Below are 17,148 nucleotides of genomic sequence, written 5' to 3' on the forward strand. Positions count from 1 at the left end.
ACATATGACAAAAGGTCTTCTCCCCGATGGGTTAGCACTTGTGAGTGATTATATATTAAAACTACCTTTGGTAAGAACTTTGGGTCTGTCCTAAAAAATAACTATCTGGAAACACTGACAGGTAAGATTCCCTGACAGAGCATGTAGCTCACTGATCCTGCATGCTGAAGTAATGGCGATCAGGAACACAGCTTTAAGAGTGAGACATTTGAGTGATGCTTCTTCCAGGTGGTTAAAATGGACTCCTTGCTAGGGACTGCAGGGACTACGGACAAATCCCACTTAGGGAAATTCTTGACTGGTGCTGGCCTAGCCTCTTAGAGCAAGAGCTCTAAAAAAATAATAAAAATAAAAATAAAATATGACTACCAGCGGTTCAGAGGCCACAGATTTTTCAAAGACCACTTCTAGATCCCTATCTGCCCCATCTTGCAAGAACGCCATGATGGAAACAAGGCTTCTTGGGTCTTGGGCAGATGAATCACATCATGAATTATAGACCTTCCAGACTTTGGTATCAATGGCCCTTGTTACCCTTTCCCTACTTGATAGTAATGTAATCAAATGGTCAGAAAACCCCTTGCTCTATAGGAGCTGCCCCTCAGATACCAGGCTGTGAGAGACAGACTGGCCACTTCTGGATGATTTACTGGAACCTGGATTAGCAGATCATGCCTGAGATGTAGATGCCAACAAGGCTTTGTTACCATTCCCAGAACGGTTAAGCACCAGGCCGTTTTTGGCCAAAACTGAGTAGTTAGGATGACTGGTACCTTTTTCCCATTGGATCTTTCTTAATACCAGTGGTATTAACTGGAATGGGAGAAAAGCGTAGCAAAGGTGAAATCTCCATGGATGTGCCAGAGCATCTATACCACAGCATTGCGTTGTCTGTTAAAACTCAATACTACTATAGATAAAGTAATCGCCTTCAGTTCTCTCCAAATTGAGGACCTTGTCACCTCCTTCTTGGACCAACTTCCTTGAGCAAATTTTTTCACTAGGTGGGCCCCCACCCTCAAGTGCTGACGTCTGTTCTCAGTCTTCTTTTGACTGGCCCAATCTAAACCCCTTGATAGGCTCTCCCGACTCTTCCACCACCATTGGACTCTTCACTCCCGTGTCCAAGGATCTTCAGCTGCGATCCCATGACCTCAGGAGAAAAGACTGTAGACACCTGAAGTGCAGTTTTGCCCACTGAATAGCCGGCATTGTTGAGGTCAGTACCACTAATGTTGACATAACTTGCCTTATAGTTATCGGCTGGTTGGTCTGCAGCATCGACAGTGCAGTGAGCCGTGTCCTCTTTCTCTGGTGGGAGATAAATCATCTGTTCTATTGAGTTGATTGAGGCCAGAAAGTGAACCTCCTGTGATGGGTTTAGAGAGGATTTATGAAGGCTTAGAATCCACCCTAGAGATTCCAGATGGTTGTGTGCTTTGGCCAAGTTGTCCTGCAAACTTTCCCTTGAGGGGGGTAGGTTGTCCAAATAGGGAATTGCGATTCCCTGAAGATGAAGCGGGGCTGTAGCTTCTGCCATCACCTTGGTAAAGATCCGAGGTGAGAGTGACAGCCCGTACGGCAAGGCCTTGAACTGCAGATGATGAATCGCGCCTTCCATCTTTACCGTCAACGTGAGATACTTCTGGGACTGGAGTGAGATTGGGATATGCTTCCCTTAAATCTATTGATGCCATGAGTCAATTTGAGATCTGGTAGGAAGAAGGTGTTTCCTGTAGTACAGGTGCTGTCTTGAAAGACGCCTTGGGAAATAAAGCTTTGAACATCGTACTGACCTCCTTGTGTCCATGCATGATGTTTCCTGTATGGTCTCTGAGAATATTAAATTGAAGGTAAGAGGTTAATAATTTAGACAAGGTATTTTTAAATAGATACTATAAGTGTAAAAGGTAGTTTACCTTTCATTCAGTATTTTCTTAACTGGCATAACATTAAACCTATTTTTGACACTATAAATCAGGAAGAGTCTTAGATCATCGCACATACATATCAGCTGGATGTACAACTTGTGATCTACTGGTTGACGAGGAGCACTGCCGAGCATAAGCTTCACACGCTAACATCACACCAAGGTATGACCAGTTTCAGCTTCCATTTCAGAAAATAAAATTAAAATAATTATTGAGAAGGCATGTATATGTAACATGGGAAAGCAGAATGCAGACACTGTAGATTGTCATGTATTAACAAAGGTTCACAATACAAGTATACTCTACAAATCAAACAAGTCTGGAATCTCCAATTAAAGGATGTGAACATGTATCAGCATAAATGGCAGAAGATGTAAAAATTATGTATGTATTATGGATATTACATTATACCATCTAAATCTCAGTACCTCTGAACAGCATCACAATTATTTCTTGGTACATTGTTACTGAATTAAGAAGCTAAAACTAGGTATGAACATCAAGACAAAACCCTTAGTTGCCTCTTATATGAAACATAACGTCTTGCTGTCGGAAGGCCAGGCAGATATAAATGAGACAACTAAAATGATCAATGCAATTTCTGTGGCTAGTAAACCACAAAGGGATATACTAAACTGTGCAATTATACCCTGAAGAGGCTCTTCTCACAACTACTACCAAACATCTCAACAATAGCTAGTCTGGTTAACAGCCATCATATAATCACTTTCTTCATAAGTCTCTGATTTCACTAATGCATTAAATCAAAGAGAAAACAAACGCCCAAATCTGTTGCTTCTTCCAACATTTGTTTTTCTTTTCAGAGCTTGATCTTGAATGCAGTTGGATGGACCACCACAGAGGACCCTGAAGATTTAAACAGGGCTTTTAGGATAGTTTCTGGATCAACTTCAGCCACTGGGTTTGAGGTACGAGAGGTAGAATTTCTTCTCATTTCCACATCCATCTTTACTGATGAAGGTGTATCACTTATTCGCCTAGAAATAATAGAAGTTAAATAAAAAATAGCTTAATACTACAGATTGAGATAACTATACACTAAAGTTATTGTTTATGTAAGCAGTAAAAATATTATTGGTTAGGCTCCAGCATCACATTAGTCCTGAAAGGGGCTGGACGCATGGATAGGGGAGGCCATGATGGTTAGGGGAAGCCATGATGGACAGGGGGGAGGGAGGGCATAATGGGTGGCCCGTCCCTGCTCGGAAGTGTGATCTATTTGTGGTGATATTGTATCACCTTCTCACCGACTGCATTAACCCCTTTAATACTACACTAGCATGCCACAATCCAGTGGCACTAGCATGCAATTGTGGGGCATTTATACAGCAGTCCCATGTATTTGAAGGAGTGGTACTTGGTGTCTGCTATGTCCACTAAAAGACGGCCAGGGCAAAATCATATGATATTCCACCATAGGCACCAGAGCTCACTCAGATGCCACCCACTCACAGCCATAGTTTGACACACCCCCTTAGTTTCCCTTATTTTCTGTTAAAATAAAAATTCCAGAATAGTATGAAAACTCACATTTTTTGAGTACCCACATGTACTCTCATGGCTACTGCGTCTTCAGCTAAAGAGGGAGCAGTTACAAGATTATAAATAAACACAGCCTAGCCATGGGGTTTTTCTGGCTAAATCAGATGCAGCCAAAGTTCAGGAATTTTGACAAGTCGGCAGGGGCAACTGTCAAAACAAGATAGTGGCAAAGGAAGATTCATTCACACTGTATACAGTGCAGATGGAGGCATTATGTAGTAGAAGGTGTTACCTTTACTGATTCTTCGCTCTGTGTATGCCTTGTACATTAGTGGTGCAACATTCTCAAGCTCCATGTTTAACTCTCTCAGTGTACCAGTATGTTTCTTAACTTCCAAAAAATTGTGGCAGAAAATTTGAGTTTTCATACTATTCTGGAATTTTTATTTTAACAGAAAATAAGGGAAACTAAGGGGGTGTGTCAAACTATGGCTGTGAGTGGGTGGCATCTGAGTGAGCTCTGGTGCCTATGGTGGAATATCATATGATTTTGCACCCGTAGCTGCCCGAAACAATACATGTCCAAGGTAAAGGGGGACACAGGGGCACACACATACCTCCCTCAATAAAGGACTCAGCTGCTACTTTCAGCCCCGGGCAGCTCCTGTTGTCCCCAAGAGCCCACTACCGTAATGCCTTTTAAGATTCCTGGCAAAGTAGTACAGGAAGAGGAAGGGCTGGCACACACAGTGAGTGCAGTAAAAACTCTCAGACACAGAACAGCTGCAGCAGGACCAGCCTGCCTGCTTAAGCTGGTGGTTGAGTCAGGGGTAAAAAACTTGGGGGGTGGTCAAGAGGTAGGGGGCACAGCTTAAGTGGGTGGCCAAGATATAAAAGCTCTCGACACAGTCAGTAAACCCAGTATGAAAGAGTGCGGTGATGTCAGGGACCCCCATAATGCAGAGTACAGGAACTAAAATAAATCAAAACTGCATAGCAACATCAACATAAAATGGAAGAAATAATATCAAGTAGCTTAAGGGGAGACAACAAAAATTGTGTATTGTTCAGACCAAGGGGACCATTTTTTTTTGTCATAGTTGGGAACAGTATGGTATAGGGTGTGATATATCTTTTCAACTCTATTTATGGTGTCAATGTGGAGTTTAACTTGTGAGAGGTATATATTGAGTTTTCCAATACAGCTCGATCACCCACCCATCGGAGATGAGACCTTTTCCCCTGGGGTTGTGTAAACAAATCTGTTCATAGATGGTTAGGAAGGACAACTTTAGTGATGATTAAGAGTCAAAGGGACGACTTTGGGGGTGGTCGAGACTCAGGAGGGGAATCTTTGGGTGTGGTCAAAAGTCTGGGAGACAACTTCAGGGATGGTAGAGAAGCAGGGGGACTACTTTAGGGGTGGTCGAGAATGGGGGGAGCTTAAGTGGGTGGTCACGAATCATGGGGGACAACGGGGAAGGTCAAGACTCGGGAAACAAGCTGGTGGTAAAAAGAGCGAGTGGGGACAACATTGGGGGTCAAGAGTCAGGGGAGTACACCTTAAGTGGGCAGTCAAGTTGGGGCGGAACTTGGGGGGGGCAACTTTGAAGTGGTTAAGAATCAGAGTAGACAACTTTAGGGTTGTTGAAAGTCAGGGAGGACAGATAAAATGGGCGGTCAAGAGTTGGGGGAAAACTTTGAGGTGGCTGAGAGTCACAAGAGAACAACTTTGGGGGCATTCAAGAGTCAGGGGGGACAACTTAGGGGGTGGTTAAGATTGAGGGAGGCGTGGCTTAGTGATACGGAGTAAGAAGAAGGGATCGCTCTCTCAGCCGAAACTCTGTTACAGTTCCTTATCACTTTATCCTGATACAGTGAAATTGGGTGAGCTACCCAACTGCAGAAGGCACACACGCTCCACTCCTTGTACTCCTGATGTCCCAGTGAGGCAGAGACCTCAAATCCACAGTGGATCCTCCACCACAAGATGGCAGCCTCCCACCATGCTCGGCCAGAGAGGCAGCGCAGAAGCCGTTTTCTAAGGCCGCTGGCAAAAATTCCTCCAATGAAACGGCTCCAGTCCCTACAGACACCCCAGCGACAGCAGCAAAGAGAACATGCTGGAGGATTGGACTCCCGAGTCAGCAGATCTCATACCCTGTGAAGCCATGGGCACATGCATGCTGCATGACTGATTCCTTACAAGGGCAGCAGGAGCTGAGCCCACGCTTGGAGATATATCCACGGCTGTCACCACCTGCAATAAAGCACTACTTTAACCTCTGAATTCAAAGTAGTGAAGTTGAAACTGACACTGTTGAGGCAGGATATGCAAAAACTGCGAGAGACTGTACTACAGCCCTGGAAGGGAGGGTGAGCACAATGGAGGATAACTTGGCCCCACTACAGAGGGATGTCCAACAAGTACATACACTGTCCAATGCCCATGCAGCCCGCCTGGATGATCGCTTAAATGTCACCTATGCGATTTTATACCCTGCCCGTTTGCACATGGTTGCAAATGATACCAGATTTTTTGATAATCCTACTTTGGCAAAGCAATGGCTCAACCGGGTGGAACATACCCTAAAAAACAGCTGAAACCTGAATTACTTTAACCACTTAAGGACCGCCGCATGGCAATGTACGTCGGTGCAATGGCACCGACAGGCACAAGCACGTACATGTACGAGCTCGCCTTCCAGCGGGTGGGGGGTCAGATGGGACCCCCTCCCACTGGATGCGGTGGTCCGTTTCACTTCAGGAGCGATCTGGGATGAGGGGATGGCCGTTGGTTTCTGGCCATCCCCTCTCGATTGCTCCTGGAGAATGAGAAGCTTCCCCCGCTGTGTATAGTAAACACAGGCAGGGAGGAAGTGATGTCATTCTCCTCGGGGCGGTCTTATTGACCGGACTACAAGGAGAACAGTGAAAGTAAGTGTGCACCAACACTACAGTGACGTGTAGGCACACAACCCCCCCCCCCCCCCCCGATCGCCCCCCCCTCCCAGTCACAGTGTCACTGATTGCAGTGATCATTTATTTATTGATCACTGCATTTAGTGTCAGTTGTGACAGTAAAAACTGTCAGGGCAGTTAGTGTTAGGTCCAGGGAAGCCCCCTATCCCCCCCAATAAAGGTTTAACCCCCTGATTGCCCCTAGAGTTAACCCTTTCACCCCCTTCTGCCAGTGTCACTAAGCGATCGTTTTTCTGATCGCTGCATTAGTGTCACTGGTGCCGCTAAGTAGCTAGTTATTTTTTTTAGGTTCACCGCCAGGTTTTTATAGCGCTAGGTACCCCGATATACTACCCAATAATGGTTTTAACCCCCTGATTGCCCCTAGTTAACCCTTTCACCCCCTTTTGCCAGTGTCACTAAACGATCATTTTTCTGATCGCTGCATTAGTGTCACTAGTGTCGCTAGGTAGCAAGTTATTTTTTCAGGTTCACCGCCAGGTTTTTATAGCGCTAGGTACCCCGATATACTACCAAATAATGGTTTTAACCTACTGATTGCCCCTAGTTAACCCTTTCACCCCCTTTTGCCAGTGTCACTAAGCGATCATTTTTCTGATTGCTGCATTAGTGTCACTAGTGTCGCTAGGTAGCTAGTTATTTTTTTAGGTTCACCGCCAGGTTTTTATAGCGCTAGGTACCCCCATATACTACCCAATAATGGTTTTAACCCCCTGATTGCCCCTAGTTAACCCTTTCACCAGTGATCACCGTATAAGTGTTACGGGTGACTCTGGTTAGTTTGCTTTTTATAGCATCAGGGCACCCACCATTTATTACCCAATAAAGGTTTAACCCCCTGATCACCCGGCGGGTGATATCAATTAGGTTTCAGGGTCAGGGCCTGCGTCGCCCCAGGCAGCGCTAGGTTAGTGCCAGTACCGCTAACACCCACGCGCAAAGCATAAACCTCCCGTAGTAGTATAGAATCTGAACAGATCAATATCTGACTGATCAGATCTATACTAGCGTCCCCAGTTTAGGGTTCCAAAAAACGCATTGTTAGCGGGATCAGCCCAGATACCTGCTGGCACCTGCGTTTTGCCCCTCCGCCCAGCCCACCAAAGTGCAGTATCGATCGATCACTGTCACTTACAAAACACTAAACACATAACTGCAGCGTTCGCAGAGTCAGGCCTGATCCCTGCGATCGCTAACAGTTTTTTTTGTTAGCGTTTTATATTTAAATCCGGGAATGCAGTGCTTGGTTTCGGGGTCCCGTACGTGGCTAGGCTCCCAAAAAGTCCCCCACATGTGGTATCTCAGTACTCAGGAGAAGCAGCAGAATTTATTTTGGGTGTAATTTCACTTATGCCCATAGCATGTGTGAGCAAAATATAATTTAGTGACAACTTTGTGCAAAAAAAAAATTGTAATATTCCTGCAACTCGTGGCAAAATATAAAATATTTCATGGACTCAACATGCCTCTCAGTAAATAGCTTGGAGTGTCTACTTTCCAAAATGGGGTCATTTGGGGGGGGGGGGGGTTTGTGTTATTTTGGCATTTTATGGCCTTCGAAACTGTGATAGGTAGTGAGGAGTGAAATCAAAAATTTGCACCCTTAGAAATCCTGAAGGCAGTGATTGGATTTTGGGGTGCCGTACACGGCTAGAGTCCCAAAAAGTCCCACACATGTGGTATCCCGGTACTCAGGAGAAGCAGCAAAATATATTTTGGGGTGCAATTCCACATATAACTATGGCATGTGTGAGCAATATATCATTTAGTGACAACTTTTTCTAAACTTTTTTTTTGTGTTATTATTCAATCAATTGGGACAAAAAAAAATATTCAATGGGCTCAACATGCCCCTCAGCAATTTCCTTGGGGTGTCCACTTTCCAAAATGGGGTCATTTGTGGGGGGGGGGTTTGTACTGCCCTGCCATTTTAGCACCTCAAGAAATTAGATAGGCAGTCGTAAATTAAAAGCTGTGTAAATTCCAGAAAATGTACTCTAGTTTGTAGACGCTATAACTTTTGCGCAAACCAATAAATATACGCTTATTGACATTTTTTTTACTAAAGACATGTGGCTGAATAAATTTTGCCCTAAATGTATGACTAAAATTGAGTTTATTCGATTTTTCTTATAACAAAAAGTAGAAAATATCTTTTTTTCCATTTATATCGCAAAAAATAAAAATCGCATAGGCAATCAAATACCATCAAAAGAAAGCTCTATTTGTGGGAAGAAAAGGATGCAAATTTCGTTTGGGTACAACATTGCATGACCGCGCAATTACCAGTTAAAGCAGTGCAGTGCGAAATTGTAAAAAGACCTCTGGTCCTTAGGCTGACAATTGGTCCGGGGCTGAAGTGGTTAAGCACCAAAACGATGATCACCACTGTGCGGTTTCCCCTTTTTTCTGCAGTCTGGAAGGTTCTCGTTTATGTTAGCAAGGCAGAGAAAATACATACTTTCCCCCGCTATTCCAGTTATATTTCAAGTTAACACTGGTACATTACCTGTTCTCTAAGTCTTTGTCCTGTTATAGGGAGTTCCCTGACCAATTGGTGCTACGTGGACAATTTGATACCATTCTTTTACCTCTTATGTTTTTTTTGTTTAGAGATTTTGTAAGCTCTCACTACTACACTCATTGCCTATTGTGATGAGTACTTGTCTGGCCTGTCTTGGAGTGACTAAGTGTAATTGACGCTGTTACTTTAATGACTTTCTTTGGTGTAATGAACCTATGCTATGGCAGCTCAAGTTTGTCCTTTGGTCCCGGAGGAATATGTGCTGCCATTTACAACAACAGGACTGCTTCATTACTAACTTACCTTTACTGCCTTATCTCGCCTGCCATTTTATCTTTATTCCATAGTATGAGAAACATTACACTCGTTTCCTGGAATGTTTTGGAGGTAAGTAGTGGAGTGAAATGTCTAGCCATTTTCAATACCATTCAGCACAACAAGCCAGCTATTATTTGCTTGCAGGAATATCACTGGTCTAAGAATAAATGATCTCTTCTAGTCCATCGGCAATAGAAGACAATTTCAGTCAACATACTCTATGTTCGAGGTGTTAGTATTTTGATAGATAATGCCATACCAGATCCTTCTGGAGGCTATAGATGATGCTGGGAGATTTGTTTTCTTGCTTTGTAAACTAGCAAATATGCTGTGCTTCTATTTATATCTCTCCACCCTTCTCTCTAAAAGTCCTACATAGTAAGGTTGAATAAAGACACTAGTCCATCCAGTTCAACGTGAGTGTGTGTGTGTCTACAATTATCCCTATACATTGCATCTCATTAAAATGCTCAACTATTATTTATTTTAAGGTACCCATATGGCGCCATCAATTTACACATACATCGCACACTCAGGTCAGTCCCTACCCTCAAGGAGCCCAGAATCCAAGGTCCCCAACCCACATTCATACACTAGGGCCAATTTTGGACAGAAGCCAATTAAACTACCAGCATGTCTTTGGAGTGTGGGAGGAAACCGGAGTACCAGAGGAAACCTGTGCAGGCACAGGGAGAACATGAAAACTCCAGGCTTTGGGATTTGAACCAGTGATCCTTTTAACTGCTAGGTGAGAGTGCTAACCTCTACACCACTGTGCATTTTCTCTCCAGACAACCCGGCATTTCAGTCTGGACGTTAAGGGATTTTAATAACTGCTTGGCTCTGCAGATAAATTGTTCTCTTGATCTGATCACACACTGTACCCTGGGGCCCCATCCCCTTTGCAAGATTTCTGACGGAACCAAGCATGAGACATGTGTGGAGAGAAAGGGATCCTGATAAAAAATGGTTTCTTCTGCTTTGGTAACTTCCTCTAACTATGCCCCCAGTAATGTATCCAATCATTCTCTAAGGGTAGCATCGGGTCACCTAAAACCTCCTATGGGTCCACTCCATAGGAATCGGAAGTGCACCGCTATGATAGTGGACCCTAGAACTGACTGCTGCGGATTGTACCCAGGGAGGTTCAGGAAGAGGGTCTACTGGATCATTAACACAGATCCCAGATGGAGCTAGAGCATAGATTCCCCAGGGCACGGAGTCTAAGAGCCAGCAGGTGTTCACCAGAGCCTCTAGTGGTGAGGATGGACTGAGCTGAAGTCTGGCTCCAGGTCAGACCTCTAGGGTCTCACAGCTCAAGCTCACGGTAGACTACAGGAGAAGGAAACGGCAGGCTGGAACAACAAGGTAAGTAAAGGGATAAGGCAGAGGTCAGGGCAACTAGCAGACAAGAACAGAGCACAAGCCAAAGTTTCAGGGTCCCAGGCAAACAGGTATAGTGCGGGACATGGCAAAAGGTCTGGGTCATGAGCAGACAGGAATAGTCAAGAACACGTCAAGGTCGGTAACAGAGACAAACGCAGAGCACACAGCAAGCAGGAAACAGGAAGCCAAAACACACAGTGAATGCACAATGGTTGATCAGCACCGCTGGCTTGCAGTGCACAGGTTAATATAGGGCTCCCTGATAGGGCTTGAGGTGCAGCCATGCTTAGAGGAGAGGTTATAAAAACCACCAGGTGGAAGTGGCTGGCAGTCTGAACACATGAGGATAGATAAGCAAACAGATTACTTCAGATTACTGCATAATTTAAGCCACTGAAGGGAACAAGACTATGGAAGGAAAACCCATTTTCCAGAAATGAATAGTGTCCCTGATGCCCATAGAGTGTTCTTACAACACAATTCTGGTTCAGCCCTGGTTGGTGTGATCTGGGATGCCCTCAAGGCTCATAAAAACTTCCACTAAAGCATGGGCGATGCAGGTCCTTGCTAAGGCCAGGGAGATGGAGGAGGCTTACGTAGCAAACCCAACAGACATTGCAGAACGAGGGTGGCTAGATGCCCAAACCCTTTATGCACACGTATCCCTTAAAATTGCAGAAAAAAAAAGCATTTTTTTACACACCGAAAATATTTAGATGAGGTGGAAAACAGGTTACCTCCTTGCTGTAATCGCAAAAGATCTCAGCAGGAAGTTTCCCATATAGATACCATAACTGACCCTATGGGTAAGGGTTGTACATCAACAAGACCACATTTCTTAACTATTTTGGCAGTTTTTTGATGACCTATATTCTTCTAAAGTATCGTCCATCTCTGCCTGAACTGGGCTGATGTCTTGTTGCCTTCTCTCACAGGTAAACTCTCTGGACTCTAGCATGTTAAATGCCCCCTTAACTTTGGAGGAACTTCCCTTAGTGGTGGCTGGTATGGCCAATAACATGTCACCAAGCACTAATGGACTCCCTATTGAGACTTATAAACGATATAACAAGCCCTTACTTGCACAGCTACTTAAAACCTTTAATGCAGCCTTGGATGTCGGTAAACTTCCAGCCTCAATGAATGAGGCCATCATTGTATTGATTCCTAACCCTGGCAAAGATAGATTGTATCCAGATTCCTTCGACAGAGATTGCTACTAAATTCAGATGTTAAGGTATTGGCCCATCCTGGCTACCCAATTGGCTACGGTTATTCAAAAATGAATACACATACCAATCAGGTTTTATCCCCACAAGATCTACTGCCCTAAACATTAGGCGTCTATACTTAAATATCCAGCTTCCTGGGTAAAAGATCAATCCTGTCCCTTGACGCTGCTAAAGCATTTGACAGCATTGAATGGACTTATTAATGGTTTATAACCTGGCTAAAGCTTCTCTATGCAGAACCCATGATGGGACTTCGTATTAAACAGTTCCCTTTCAGAGACTATCTTTTGTCTGGGGCGCTAGGCAGGTGAGGCCATGGCCGCCCCCCCCCCCTGCTTTTTGCCCTGGCACTGGAACCCTTGGCGGCAATGATTAGGGCTTCCCCAGATACAATTGGCTTTAAGAGAGCAATACAGCCGTTATATGCAGACTCATTGAGTGGCGACGTGTCCCATACAGATTGGGGCCAAAATCAGAGGTCCCTGGGTGGAGATGGCTCTTGGACGACCCTTGGTGTTTAGTCTCTTCTCCACCTCAAGGAGGCAGGTTCCTTCTTTGAAACACTACCAGAACAGTTTACCTTTCCAACTCTTTACCCAAAACTAGTTTATTAGGTGGGCAAGCGGGACTGGCCCCACCTCTGGTATTCTTACTTTTCCCTACGCAGTAGGGACACTCACGGGAGATCAGTAGGGATCTCTAGCGCATTTTAGGGTCGCCTACTGTACCTACTTAGGCGTACACACCCGTCTCCCCTTTTGGCTATATTCCAGCCCTTGGTTTTTCAGCTACCCATCCCCCCTTTTTTTTTTCTCTTCCTCTGCCTCTCCTGTCATACCCTCTCCGTCTGGGAACATCTGACTGAATTTGCACAATCCCGCCTTGGTCAACTATGCCCTCTATAGTACAATCCTCAACTCCTCTATCGCTTAAGGTGCTTTCCTTAAATGTAAAAGGTCTCAATGTACCAGAAAAATGCAGCAGTGTCTTGGCGGAAGCACACCGACAGAGCGCAAATTATTTTTCTACAAGAGACCCATTTTAAGACAGGCTCCATCCCTCGACTAACGGGTAAACGTTATACGGAAGTATATCATGCCACATGCCCCAACTCCAAAACTAAGGGGGTGTCCATTTTATTAGCCAAATCCTTGGTGTTTTTCGCCTCACTGACCAACTGATTGACCCCGAGGGCAGATATATTTTTCTGAAGGGTATGTGGAAGGATAAACCTGTAACCTTAGCTAATGTATACTGCCCGAACACAGGTAGAGTACCTTTCCTGAAAAATACTCTCCTGAAACTGACCACATTTCAGGAGGGCCTTTTGATTCTAGGGGGGGATTTTAATATAGCCCTAGACCCTCTCCTAGACACCTCAACTGGCACCTCGTCGTTTCCCTACGCGGCCCTACGTCAAGTGAAATTGCAGCTTGCATCACTAACATTACACGATACATGGTGCACCCTCCACCCCAAGGAAAAGGATTTCACATTCTTTTCGACGCCACACAATCGCTACTCGAGACTGGACTATATTTTCATACATCAAGCGGACTTGTCATACCTGGCAGACGCTACCATTGAGAACATGGTGCTTTCAGATCATCATCCGATTACAATAACCTTACGATTCCCTCAAAGAGAGGGCTTCAGCAAAATGTGGAGGCTAGATGCCTCCGTTCTGGCAGACCCGGGAGATGCAGCATACATCAAACAGGCCCTTCAGGACTATTTTCTTAATAATGACACACCTGACGTGACTCCCATGGTTCAATGGGAGGCACACAAGTGTGTCATACGAGGACACCTTTTGGCTATAGCAGCCAGAAATAAAAGGGAACACCAAAAGCTGATACATATCCTCACGGACAAAAATCGCTAGATTGGAGACACAACAAACGCACGAGGGCACTTCAGGTGGCTCAAGAGCTAGCAGATACCCGTTCGTTGCTAGTGGAGGAATTCTTTAAGAGAGCTCGAAAAAACATCACGTTCTATCCCAGAAATTATTTTACGAGCAGGGCAACAAAACCGGGAAGCTATTGGCCAGATGTATGCAAAAACGCACTCTCACTTCAACAGTTCACCATATCACTGACCAACAAGGAACGGCCCACACCAAAAATTAGGACATTGCACAACAATTTCTGACTTTTTATAACAAACTTTATAATCTCAACGACACCTTCGGCGGCCCTGGGGGGACGGAGTAAGATCCGGCTTGATACGGGAATTCCTGTCCAACTTTAGTCCGCAACCATTATCAGACACCACTCGTGTGGAGCTGGAGGCACCCCTGTCCTCTGAGGAGTGGGAAGCAGCCCTGAAATCTACTAAACCAGGCAAAAGTCCAGGTCCTGATGGCCTTACAGCGCAATATTATAAAAGCTATGCTGAGATTTTGTCTCCGCGCTTCCTCAAAGCCTTTAACATGCTGTCCGCTGCTCCCCACTCCTCAGACACCCTCCTAGAGGCTTATATCACAGTAATTCCCAAGGACAATACGGACCCCACCGACATGACAAGTTATCGACCACTCCTAAATGTCGATGTCAAACTCTTCTCAAAAATTTTAGCAACACATTTAGCATACCATGTGCCCGTCTGGATAGGGAAAGATCAAGTGGGCTTTGTTAGAGGTAGAGAGGCTAGGGATAATACCATTAAAGCCCTAAACTTGCATCACTGGCTGACCTCCACACACCGAGAGGGGTTCTTCCTAGCAATGGATGCGGAGAAGGCGTTTGATAGAGTGGCCTGGGACTACATGGAGGCAGTCCTGCTGGCTCTTGGATTAGGGAGCGGTATGCGTGCCTTCATTAAAGCACTTTATGTGAACCCGAGAGCCAGAGTGAAGGTCAACGGCTGCCTATCGAACGCCTTCCCCATCCATAACGGCACAAGACAAGGCTGCCCTCTATCGCCTCTACTCTACATCCTTACCCTAGAACCCCTCTTACGATGCATTAGAGCCAACCCAGACATACAGGGGATAGAAGTCCGTGACAAGAAGTACAAAGTTGCGGCTTTCGCGGACGACATTTTGCTTTTCTTGTCATCGCCACTGACGTCCATACCGAACCTCCTACCTATCCTCGAACAATTTAAAGAGGAAGTAAACCCTGATGGGTTTACTTCCTCTTTTTTTCCCTGCAAAGGTAAAGCATAATGGACTACTATACATCGCATAGTAGCTCATTATGTGTCACTTACCTGACACAGGAGCCAGCGAAGTCGCCGCTGTCCCCTGTAGTCCGCCGCATCCATGTTGCTGGTGGCGTCTCGCAGCTCCGACGAATCACAGCGGCGCAGCCGCGATGACGTCACTCCCGCACATGCGCACGGGAGTCGCGTCTCGCAGCTCCGCCGCTGCCATACGGCGAAGCCGCGATGACGTCACTCCCGCGCATGCGCACGGGAGTCGACAAATTAGGCAAATCCATTCTTGGATTTGCCGCATTTAGTGCGCCTGCGCGCCGCTGTCTACGGCGCATGCGCCGTAGACAGCGGTGCCCATTTTCGGGCAAATATCTCCTAAACCATATAGGTTTAGGAGATATTGCTTGGACCTACAGGTAAGCCTTAATCTAGGCTTACCTATAGGTCCAAGTTGTTTGGAAGGGTTTACTTCCTCTTTAAGTATATTTCAAACCTGAAAATAAACTACTCAAAATCATTTGCCGTAAATATTTCCCTACCAGATGAAGTGGTAAAACTGTGCCAGTTGAACTTTCCCTTTAAAAGGCAAACAGATGCCATCACCTACTTGGGCATTCAACTTCCGAGAAAGCTGGACACTCTCTATGAGAAAAACTTTGTCTCAGAGCTAAAGCACTTGCAACAGGATCTGAAAAAAATGGGATACCCGGACTCTATCCTGGTTTGAAAGGGCTTCTGCTCTGAAAATGACAGTTCTCCCCCGAATATTGTACAAAATGTAAACTATTCCAATACGCTTACCGCCAATGTTTTTTGCAACATACAAAAGAATATGCAGAAATTTTCTTTGGGGGTCAAAACCGGCGCGCATTAGTTGGACGAAATTGGTCTTGCCCAAATCCAAGGGAGAATTCGGCCTCCCGGAAATGCTAAGGTACTATTGGGCAGTACAGATGGCTAGAGTTGTAGACTGGAGGATTCATGAACGCTTCAAAGACTGGGTCAGTCTTGAAAGACGAATGGCAGACCAGGACCTATGCTCCCTCCCTTGGTTTTCCAAATTACCATCTAGTCCTCCCCTTCTATCACACCCGCTTTTTGGGGCGACTCTCCATGAATTTAAGAGGGTATGTAAAACACACGCGTTCTCAAACACGGACTCCCCGATCACTCCTATAAGAGGCAACCCTGATTTTCCACCCGGGCTAGACAAGTCCTACCTAGCACTGGAATGGCCATACGAAGAGATGCTTGCTAAGCACTTCTTCCATAGAGGTAAGTTTGCACGACAACAAGACTTAGCGGCAATATCTAGCACTAAAGCCTTCCCCTTCTGGCCTTCCATTCAACAAACACTTTTTAGATAACCCAGAGAGAAGGAGGGGCTTCACAACCATACCCACAGTGTTTGAACCTCTTTTTTCAGGTTCAGCTCCACAGGATCATGTCATTTCCGCACTCTATGCATCCATGTTCAAAGAGACTTACCCTGTTCTGCGCTGGGATCGAGAGTTCTGGGGAGCGGCACTGGGTAGGGAAATAGGAGACACAGACTGGGGCCGCATTCACTTATATATCCACAAAGGGTCCCTCAATGTAAACGTCCAGGAAAAGGGGCACAAAATTAAAACGAGATGGTATAAAACCCCAGAATTGTTGCACAAGATCTTCCCGACTGTGTCGGATAGGTGTTGGAGATGTGAACAAGAAGTCGGGACTTTCCTCCATGTATGGTGGACATGTCCCCTGATCCAGCCTTTTTGGAGTAGGGGTGGTCTCGAACATCTCCTCCTTGCCCCTGGAATTTGCCCCAGCGCAATACCTATTCCACCTATCCGATATATCCCCAAAAAAATATTTTAAATCAGTAGCCATGCATATGATTAATGCTGCCAGGATGTGTCCCGGCCTTATGGAGATCTAGAGCCCCACCTTTGATTAGAACCTGGATACACCGTATCAACCGCATAGAGACGATGGAGGAGCTAATCCATTCATAGCACGACAATATCTCAAAATTTTCTGCAATCTGGGAGCCCTGGCTCACTTTTAAGACATCGTAGCAATATCAGACACTGCTACAGAGCAACGACTGAAACCGGGTGGGGTA

The 17,148-nt window shown here is 45.3% G+C and overlaps 1 protein-coding gene across 8 annotated transcripts in view; it reads right to left on the reverse strand.

Annotated features, from left to right (window-relative positions):
* Window positions 1-2,185: 2,185 nt before the first annotated feature.
* POLDIP3 (DNA polymerase delta interacting protein 3) overlaps window positions 2,186-17,148 on the reverse strand; it is a 606,971-nt gene continuing 592,008 nt past the window's right edge. For all 8 annotated transcript variants that reach the window (XM_077452451.1, XM_077452453.1, XM_077452458.1 and 5 more), the window contains one exon: window positions 2,186-2,929. In XM_077452451.1, the coding sequence (XP_077308577.1) occupies window positions 2,752-2,929 (178 nt within the window). In that variant the 3' untranslated portion in view covers window positions 2,186-2,751. The remainder of the gene's footprint in view (window positions 2,930-17,148) is intronic.

This window comes from Lithobates pipiens, unplaced genomic scaffold, assembly GCF_037356315.1.
Source record: "Lithobates pipiens isolate NorthernLeopardFrog02 unplaced genomic scaffold, aLitPip1_a1.2 Scaffold_23, whole genome shotgun sequence".
NCBI lineage: Eukaryota > Metazoa > Chordata > Amphibia > Anura > Ranidae > Lithobates > Lithobates pipiens.